This window comes from Hydra vulgaris, chromosome 11 (assembly GCF_038396675.1).
Source record: "Hydra vulgaris chromosome 11, alternate assembly HydraT2T_AEP".
Lineage (NCBI taxonomy): Eukaryota > Metazoa > Cnidaria > Hydrozoa > Anthoathecata > Hydridae > Hydra > Hydra vulgaris.
In genome coordinates, this window is record NC_088930.1 from 20,752,501 (window position 1) to 20,763,145 (window position 10,645).

Below are 10,645 nucleotides of genomic sequence, written 5' to 3' on the forward strand. Positions count from 1 at the left end.
CTGAGAATCCTCTAGTTTAATATCTGCCGAAACTAGAACAGTTAATTTCAATGAAAAGAATGGTATATCATTAGGAACTAGATTATTTTGTTATAAAAGTCTGTAAATTTCACCAATTTTTATTTTATTACTAAACAAAAAAACAAAAAAGTTGTTACGTAAATAGTGCAGCATGTATTGAATTAAATAACAAACAAAATAACATGTATTTTTGTTAAATGAAATAAAAGTTGATTTCAAGCAAATAACATAAGTTACAAGTCTTTGTTTTAAAATGTTAAAGAAACCCAAAAGGGGAAGTTAGGGGCAATGTATTTAGTTCAAATCGGTTGTATACATATTACATTTACTAGTTCAAGTATTTAATATAGGTTCTTGTAGGTTCCCTAAAATATATATGAAACTTTTTGTACAAAATAAAAGTAATAAATGTTAAAAATTCACCTCGTTATTTTAAAGCCAGATTATAAGTGTATTATAAAGATTAATCTTTACTTTAGATTTTTTTTCGAAAAGCTTTACTGTTAAATATTTTAAATATATAAACTAATTCCGTAAGCTTATAAAATTTTAAATGTTACTGTTTATTATAGCTATGTATAAAAAAAAAATATTCACGCTTTTTTTAAAAAAAAAAGTTTTTCATTATACATAAAACCGCAACTAATTTTTGTGGCTTTAAAAGATACTATTATACTCAAAATAATTTTCAAAACTTTAAATTAGAGTATTACAAATATGTTTTAATATATGGTTTTGAATATAATAAATATCTATTTTTTAGGTTTTGTCCACCACCTGGCCCACTGTGCAATGCCCCAAAAGACAAGCCCCATTCTTTGTTTTAAAACTATGGTAATTTTCAGTTAAAAAGCAACGAAAAAATGGCAAAGAGTCACATGTGTTTCTTTTACTGTAATTATTTTGAAATAAAATCGATGTTAATGCACAGCTTGCAAATCATATACTTATTTGTCAGTCTGACTCAGTATTGTTCTTTGCTATGAACTAAATAATATAACAAATCTTGAAAAAATGGAAATTAAGTGTTTTCTCAATAAGTATTTTAATTGTCCCAGTGTTTTTTTGTCAAAATTAGGATACTACTGTCTGTGGCTTTCTACACCCTGCAACAGCTATGCTCTTTGTTGTGGATCACTGGTAATTATGGAGTAAAATCAGTTTCACTTCTCTCTCTGCAGTATCATTATCGACCTTCATCATACAAACAAATTTCTCAGTTTCTCAGTAACCTGGATGCTCTGTCCAGTGTCCGTTTTAACAAGCCAGTCTGAGTTGATACCAAGAATACTGAACAATGTGCGAGATTCAGGTCCTAGAAGATTTTCCAAACCTGTTTGATGAGTGATTTTACGAAAAACCGGTTTTCCAAAACAAAAACTCTCCGGCACTGGAATTTCCAAGAGTTTTACATCTCCAGTTTCACAGAGGATGAAACATTTTTACTGAAGAAAGCAAATGGAATTACCTCCTCTGTTAAATACCATTGGTGATGTTCATTTTTGAAAGAATAACATTAGCAACTTCCTTGTCTGAGAATGTTAAAGATAGCGTCAGAATTAACCCTGAGGAGGGTTAATTCTGACGCTATCTATAACATTCTCAACAATCTTCTGTTAATTTAACATTCTTCTTTGACGAGATGTCGATCTGGAGATATCAAAACCGTCCATTTTTTAAAACTTTTTATCAATATCAAAACTTTTTCATTTTTTGTTTTCATTTGGAAAAGAAAAAATGTTAAAACTTGTCGGCAATCAGACAGCTTAAAACCAGGAATGGATGGTGATGGGTGTCCAATTAGCCAAAAATTTGTAGATGCATGAGTAGTAGGTCTTCTTGTGGATGATTGAGGCAAAGTCAAGTATCTGAAGACTGATTTGAACTGGTTGGCAAAGATGTCAACTTGCACTAAAACTTTGGCAAAGATGTCGATTTACACTTCTAAAACTTTGTCACTTCTTGTAAGCATTATTATTTTAAATTTATATCACTATAATAAACAATATTTAGCATTATGATGCTGCAATTTATCATAACAGTTATAAGATAATAAATCTTGTCAATATCTAAAAGTTGTATTATGTTATTAACCAAATTTGTAATAAATGCATGCAATTTTGCTATTATTAAAAACAAGAATGTAAGGCTTTTCATTGGGGGCATTGAGGGGGCTCTAGAATAGTTATTAAAATTTTGTAAAAAATATTTTTACATAGTACCCTAATAGAAGAATAGGAAAAACTTTAATTCCGGTGTTTTGAAAAAAAATTTGCATAGTGGACAACTCTAATATATATATATATATACTTTAATTTTTCTAAATTTCTGATTCTAGTACTTGAGTTACTTCTCAAAAAAAAATTATTTATAATTTGATCACCCAGTTTATGGACTATCACTCTTTCTAATTGGTTTGTGGATTATCACACTTTGTAGGTTGATTTGTGGGATTTAACAATTTCAAGTTGATTTTTGGATCAACTTTCTAGCAAAGATATAATCAAAATAGTAAAGGCCAAGATTAAGACTACAACCAAGACTTGATGCTTAAAGACCAAAACTAAGACCAAGACTTCAAAAAGTCAATCCAAGACCAAGACTTTAAATGTTTTCACAAGACTTAAATTCATCAAGACAAAAGATATCTTTAATAATAACAGAAAACTAACAGGTTTCTTGTATTGTTAAAAACAAAATGTACCATTAAGAAATAATGCAAGATTATTTGTGAAACTTAGAATATCATACATATAGCATTCTAAGCATTTTTTTAATCAGTAACACTTTTCAAACAACTAATTTGTATTTGGTACAAATTCAGATTAGTTGTTTGAAAACACTGATTACATGCAAACAATAATTTAAATGAGTTAATGGTCAATCAGTAAATAATTGGTCTCAGCTCCTGCTGAATTTTTTTTTCTTACCATTGCATTGATTCTGCATAAATTTCAAAATAAGCAAGAGTTGTTAATCAAAGCACTTTTCTTTGTTAGGTATAAATTATTTTTGACTTCGAAAATTAAAAAAAATATTTGTGTATTATTTTGAGCTTACAAAAAATCTTTTAATATCCATATACTACTAAATAATTATTAAAAAAAAAAAGGTTTTCATACTACAATTTAAAAAAAGTTTTCATATTATTATATTTTGAATTAAAATTATAATTTAGTTACACTTTGTTCTTTAAATCCAAGTACTTTTTTTTTTTTTTTGTAAGTTTATGATTTATTCTCTGTTTGTTTACAACATGTTAGATCTCTAGTTTCTCTAATTCAATAATTGTTTTAAAATGTTTTTAGTGAAACTCTCAAATACAAAAGTTTAAGTTCTCTTTCTTTTATTATTATTATTTTTTTGATACTGTCTTTAATATGGTTTTTAATAATTACTATTTACAGTGGTAATTATTTAAATATGCATTATCTTAACTATTATTATAAATATGTATTATTTATATTTTTTAGCTATTTTTTATATTTATCAAAATAAATTTGATAATAACCCCTGTATTGTATATAACTACCTCCATATTGTAATAGAATTTATTTTAAGGAGGTGATGCAAGACACAAGGAAAGATGCTTCAGAGGAGTCTTGTGAGGAAGTTAGTTTTTTCAACAAAACAAATAAAATACTTTTTATAAATTGCAATATCTTATGTTATTTATATAATTACTTTATATTTTATTTCTTTTTTTCTCAATGTAAATAAATCTTTTTCAAAAAGGAGGTAAGAGAGATCAAGATAGAGTATGACTTAGAAGAATCAAGTAAGGAGGTAAGTTGAAAAATTTTTTAATTTATATATATATTTAAAAAAACGAAGAAGTAAGGAGGTTAGTTTGAAAATTTTTTAATTATTATAAATATTTAATAAAACGAAGAAGTAAGGAGATCAGTTTAAATTTTTTTTGTAGGTATGCAGATAATTGAAGTGTTATTCCTTGTACCAATCTTGTCTTTCAATGTTTTGAACTTTTAAGGTTGAGAAAAGCTTGTAGCTATTTTATTTTTCCTATTAAATTTACCTCTCCAAGCTTTCAGATGTGGCCATTGCAGTCAAGGAATCTCATTTATTTTTTTCATTTTATTTGTGACTCAACTTTGAACTACAAAACACAGACCTTGATAAACCAGTGCATGGAGAAATAAGTTGAGTGTGTTACTTGCAGAGGCATCAGCTGAGTTTTAGGATTATCCAAAAAATCAAATTTTTGAAATTCTGTTCTCCACAAGGCTTATCTTATTTCATATAATATTAGAGAATTTTTGGAAAAATTTGAAACAAATTGGACTATATTTAGGGGTTAATAAAAATTTTAACTTTTTTAAGTATAGGGTCAAAAGATTATTAGATCCTAATTATAATTCATTAGAAAAAAATACTGATTGTTATAATACTGATTTCAAAAGTACTACATTATTTTAAATACGATACACTAAGTGAAAAGTTTTTTCCAACTTGGCAAAATCTTTCTCAAAGTCATCTTTGAGAAAGATTTTGCCAAATTGGCTGCCTTAGAGGAGAATGGGTAAATTTAAAAATGCCAAGTTCTGCGCTATCATTGACAACCTTCATCTTGTTCTTAAAATTTTGGTAAAAATCTGGACTCGATCCTTAAAATTTTGTTGGCAAGCATCTGATTCCCAGGCTTCTGATTTTTCAACAGAAAACTCTTAACTTCCTCCTTTCCAGTGAAACTAAGCACTTTGAAGAGATAAAATGTTCTTTGGGTCACAAACTTTTCAAAACTGTTGAAGTCTGCGCCACACGTGCTTATTCTCTTTGAGCTATCTGAGTCTTTGAAAGCTGGAGAGACTTTATTGTCAAAGAAAGCTAGACCTACGAGGTGTTCTGAGAAGAATTGTAGATGTTGAGTAAATGTTGAGTGGGCCGCATCAGCGGTTATGGATACAATTTAGATATTTCTTGACGATACCAAGCATCATTGCGTCATTCAGGGAAGCGTGTGAAGCAAATGGAGCCAGAAACATCCATAAATAAGAGAAACAAAGAGCACCAGCTCCTTCAAACCTTGCTTTTCTTTAGCAGTCAATTCCAACTGCCCTCAAATAGTACCATTATCAGGCTTCCTCAATAAGAGTGCATGCTTTTCGATGTATGCGTGTGTTGCTTAAAGTTGTATTAATTACCAGACTTGAACTTTTTCTTGTATATTCCATTCATCTAGTACTTTTAGGCATGCAGCAGTTTGTTCTTCCCTAGTTCCTCTTCCAACTTTTGGAACTGCCAACAACTTCACAATTCCATTCCCTGCGGTGCAGTTTCCCATCCCAATGGAAACGAAAAGGAAATTCAGTTGAAAAAAAACTCTTCTCTCCTTCAGCTACTTGTTTTTGATCCTAGACAGTATCAGGTCTTCAAGGGGATAGTATAAGACCTTTGCTATTGTTGCAACAACATACATAGCTTCAAATCAGAAAGATTCACTTTATCCAAATCCCCTGTGACTTCTGGAGTTGTTATCATGCTAAAGAAACAGTCAGTTACTGTTCCTTTAAAATCAGACGGAATAAGTAATATAAACTATATAAAATCTAAAACAAGTCCAATTAAATATAAAGGAGAATAAAGAAAATCAGAAATAAATGATATAACAGTTTTTTTAAATATCTGCAGAGCTGCTAAAATTTATTGCAGCAGTTTTTATTTACACAGCCCTGTGCATTCTACTGGCAGGTGTAAAGAGAGAGATAGTCAAGTAGTATGGTCCTGTACACCTGCAGAAAAGTCTGAACTAAGATTTCGTAATGAAACCTTTATGGAGAAGCAATTTTATTAGAAAAAATGAAGCCTTTGTATCGAACCCAGCAAAAAGTATAATGTATCACAGACTCTCTTTTGTTGTATTTAATAACTCAAACAAATTTGCAACTAGCTGTAAAAAGCTTTTAGGCACGTTTTATTACTTATAACGAAGAGTTGGAGGTAGAGGTACTAATATATATCAAGACCATCTTTAATGGATGTTAACACCTAGCTTGCTGGTAAAATTGGGCAACAGCATATTTTCAATAATAAAAACAGAAGGAAAAGTGATATTATAGATTTATTACACACCACAACAATATTACCCAAACATCATAAATATGTCTTATAAAAGAACAAGTAGAATATGTCATTTGTAATTTGGAAATTTTACTTGTCGTCTGCAAGTAAATTTTTCAAATTACAAATGACATATTGGACAAGTCTAATTTAGAACTAAGTAAGAATATGCAGTGGTGATAAATCTGGAGATAAAAAAGTTTTTTTTTTTTTTTTGTATTTCTGGAAAACACACCAGTAATGACAATTTGCATAAGAAAAAGGTGATTTTTTTCATCATGAACTTTTATGAAGTTCATAAATGTAACAAACTTTTTCTTTTAAACCAAGACTTTCTTGGGTTATTTTTCTCATATGTAAAAAGAGTGTTATTCTTTTCACCCATATTATGGTTTTAGATTATGCTACCAGTCTGGTATTATAATGCTATTCTTTCGAAACATTCTATTTTTGAAAATTGACTAATTGAAAAGTTTGTCCTAATAATAATAAGGTATTACTTGATTTAGGTTTGCCTATTGCATCTTTGCGACTCTTTTTTACAAATATTGACTAAATATAAAAATGAAAATAAATTTTATGAATAGATAAGCAAGATGCTATTGATGGTTTTGTCATTTTTTAATTATTAAAAGTTTTTGATCACTGTTTTTCTTTTTGCTAAGCATGTTATTTCATGTTCTCGCATTTTTAGATTTTTAAAACTAGATGTTTTACTTGTGTATTTCTAGTAGCAGATGTTTAAAAAAAAGTTATAAAAGCTTTAATCTAGAACTTGCTGGAGAGTTATATTCTAATTCTAGTTATATTCTAAATCCTTGTTATATACATGTTTTGCTAAAAAGTTCATCAACAACTTTCAAAACAGTCTTCTAAATTTTTTCAACGCAATATTTAAACTTATTCAAAACAATGTTTAAACTTTTTTTAAACAACGTTTAAACTTTTTTAAACAACGTTTAAACTTTTTCAAAGCAACATTTAAAATTTTCAAAATAGGGTATTAACTATTAACTAAATAGGGTAAACTGAGGTGAAGTGAACTAAGGGGAATGTGAGCGATTTTTGTAAATTAAAAAACTATTACATTTAAGATTCTTTTTAGTTTGTATTTTAGCATTATTTCACATTTAATAAATTTTTTTTAAAAATAAAATTTAAGATAAAGTTTTTGTTTTGGTGTGCCAGATGTAAAAAAAGAGTTCGTTGGAAGTTTTAAAATTCCATTATCAAATTATGTGGTTTTAGTAAACTTTATTGTTAATAGTGTGAATATCAGTTATATTATTTATATAAGTTTAGAAGATTATAAAAATCATAGTTTTTATAATGATATAAAACAGGTAAGTTTAATGTTAGTAAATTAATTTCGACACTTTACCCCTTATTTTTCTGACTGATTCGGGTAAAGTGAATGTAAATTGTTATGTTTCTTCTTCAAATACCTTTTGTAAAACTGTATATACATCTTAGTTACGTAACTTAATTGTATAAAATTATAAACTAAATATCTAAAATTAAAAATAATATGTCTTTATATGCTGCATCAAAAGAATTTTGCGTTCCAAGAAATACAGTTGAGAGACATCTTCTAGGCACAAGATGCTCAAAAATTAGTGAAGGGAGAACAAACCGATTTTGGATTTAGAAAAAGCAAATTATGAAACTTGTTCAAATATATATAGAAAAAAATAGTTTTTAGAAAATATTTGTGAATGGTGTTGCTGGTGTTCAGTGGTATCATAGTTTTATGAATCATCGGTAAAAAAAATTATCAATGTAGACATTTTTCCAGAGCATTTAACATTAACAAGGGCCGTATCAATATGGATACAGCATTTAACATTAACAAGGACCTTTAACTTATTCGTAACAAAACTGTAATTGATGTTTTCTTTACTTAAAGCTTACGTCCAACCGTTTTTCACCCCTTATATGGGGTGAAAAACGGTTGGACGGAAGCAGACGTTTTCACTGAATACTTAGACTACGTTGGAATAACGTTGATCGACGTTGATCAACGTTATTTCAACGTCGTGTGCCCGCTGGGATATTGTTATATTGTTAAAAGTTTTCGCATCTGCTAGAGCCACTTGATGTAAGAGTCTTTTGCTAAGTTAAATCTGTATGGCGTGAAATTCTAGCTAGTTTGTATACTGAGTCAAGACAGAAGGTGATTGGAAAATCTCTTTTTCCATCTTTATTAAAAAAACTTTATGATATATCTTTACTCTCAGGGAAAGGATGGGGGAAGAATTTTAGTCTAGATCTAATAAATGGGGATTTTTGAGATGTTTTTGTTGACAAATAGTAAAAATTAATAAACGGTGGATAGGAAGCTACTACCTATGCTTTTAATAATTTTACAATGATTAAAATTTGTATTTTATACACTCGATCTTAATAAAATTGGTAAATAATGTATATGTAGATAAAAACCTGATTTCCCTAATTCATTTTGTTTGGGTATAAATTAAATTCCAATAATCCCTAAATAAATATCAGTAAACTTGTCGGAAAATTTGTTTTGCCTTTTTCCTATGCAAACGATATGCATTTTACTGCTTGATACCTTTTTTATAAACTTTAACCTAGTTCTTTATTAATTTTTCTTTTTTATAAACTTTAACCTAGTTCTTTATTAATTTTTCTTTTTATTAGTATTTTTACCCAGTGGATGTCCAACGTTGGATTTTTTCGGGGGTTATGTTGGGCGACATCGACTAAATCTAACGTTGTAATAACGTTAGTTACACTAACGTTATTTTTTATCAGAATTATAACGTTGAAATAACATGAATTACACTAACGATATTTTTTTAATCAAAATGACAACATTGTAAGAACGTTGGCTGCACTAACGTAATTTTATAACGTAATATTTTATAATATCTTAACTTACATTTTTTTAAATGAATATTCTACTTTTTTTAACGATTTTTCCTTAATCTGTATGATTGTGTAGCGTAGAGAATAGCGCGATGTTCTGTGAACGTGGGTTTTACCACTTTTTATCATTTTTTATAGTATTATAATGATCATCATGATCATCATCATCATTATAATCATTATTATGATCATCATTATGATCACAATGATTATCATCTTTTTGTTTAAATATTTTTTAGAAAAAAAAACGAAGGAAGAGATTTTGTATATTTTGTAAAAGACAATATGCCGCCCTTTCACGTCATATTAAACAAAAACACAAAGACGAACCCAGATTAAAACACCTAAATAATGAATCCATGAAAAAAGAACTTGAATTAATAAGAAGGGAAGGAATTATAGCAGTGAATAGAGAAGAAGCAAAAAAAGCTATCCCTGTGTATCAAGCAGAAAGAAGATCTAAGTTTGATTTTAAAAATAATATTGAAGAGCAAGACTTAACAACGTGTCCAAACTGTCTCATAACTTTAAAAAAGAAACAATTTTCACGTCATAAAAGAAGATGTCAATTTTTAAGTTAAAGCTTTACATTTAACCGCCAGTGGACATGCGCTCTAGTGGATTTTACTATAGAATACACATTTAACCGCCAGTGTACATATATTCTAGTGGATTCAGATTATAGACTTCAGCTAGTAATATAATTTTAAATTTTTTAATTTCTTTTGAATTTTTCGAACTTAAAAAAATATATATATTTAAATATATTATATTTAATTTATTTTGAATTTTATTTATAAATACGGCAATGTATATAAGTATATTATGTATAAGAAAATAATAGGGTTTTGCAATTTAAAAAAAAAACGTCTTGAAAACTATACTTCTTCTTGCACCCTTTTTTTATAATTATTAAGTATTTTTCTATACATTTTTTGAGTTAATTTTTTAAAGCAGCTTAAATGCATATATTTAAATATATGAGGAAATTATAAGTGAAAAAAATCCTTTGTTAAAACTTTTTTGTTTTTTTTTTGGCTTTTACTTAGCAATGATTTTTGATTAATTTTGAAATGAAAAATAAGTTTTAAGGTTGCTAACGAACTCTTTATGATAACGAAAACAAAGCAAAAGATAAAAAAGTTATCTGCAACGTCAAGTTTTTTTATACTGCGATATTTGAATTCAAATTTTTTTTTTTTAACTGAATGGTTGCATAATAATTGCAATAATATATTGTGTAATAAATATATTCTAACTTTGTAAACTAAGTTGACTGAAGACAGAAGTACCAAAGTGCAATTAGGAAGCTATTATGACCGCTATTGCTGATGTTCAAATTATTTTTTTCATGAAGTGAAGTGAGTTTTAATTGATTCACGTACTCATGCAATCGGTCGTCGAATAAATTTCAGATACGCTATGTGTATCTGAAATTTATTCGACCACCATTATTCTATTATAGATAGATTATTATTGCATAAAATATTTATATACTTGTAAAAATATAAATGACATTAGAGCTGTGTCTAGAGTAAATTTTTTTCCGAATCCCGATGCCTAATATTTTCCCGATACCGATACAACAGATACCAAAAAAGATTACCAATCTTTTTTTTTCATGCTAATTTTTATTTTATTAGACCTTCATGTCCTG

The 10,645-nt window shown here is 28.0% G+C and overlaps 1 protein-coding gene across 3 annotated transcripts in view; it reads left to right on the forward strand.

Annotated features, from left to right (window-relative positions):
* Positions 1-9,829, forward strand: part of LOC101236456 (uncharacterized) — a 30,503-nt gene extending 20,674 nt beyond the window's left edge. For all 3 annotated transcript variants that reach the window (XM_065810408.1, XM_065810410.1, XM_065810409.1), the window contains 3 exons: positions 3,583-3,633; positions 3,757-3,807; positions 9,228-9,829. In XM_065810408.1, coding sequence (XP_065666480.1) covers positions 3,583-3,633; positions 3,757-3,807; positions 9,228-9,569 — 444 coding nt within the window. In that variant the 3' untranslated portion in view covers positions 9,570-9,829. The remainder of the gene's footprint in view (positions 1-3,582; positions 3,634-3,756; positions 3,808-9,227) is intronic.
* The last annotated feature ends 816 nt before the right edge of the window (positions 9,830-10,645 follow it).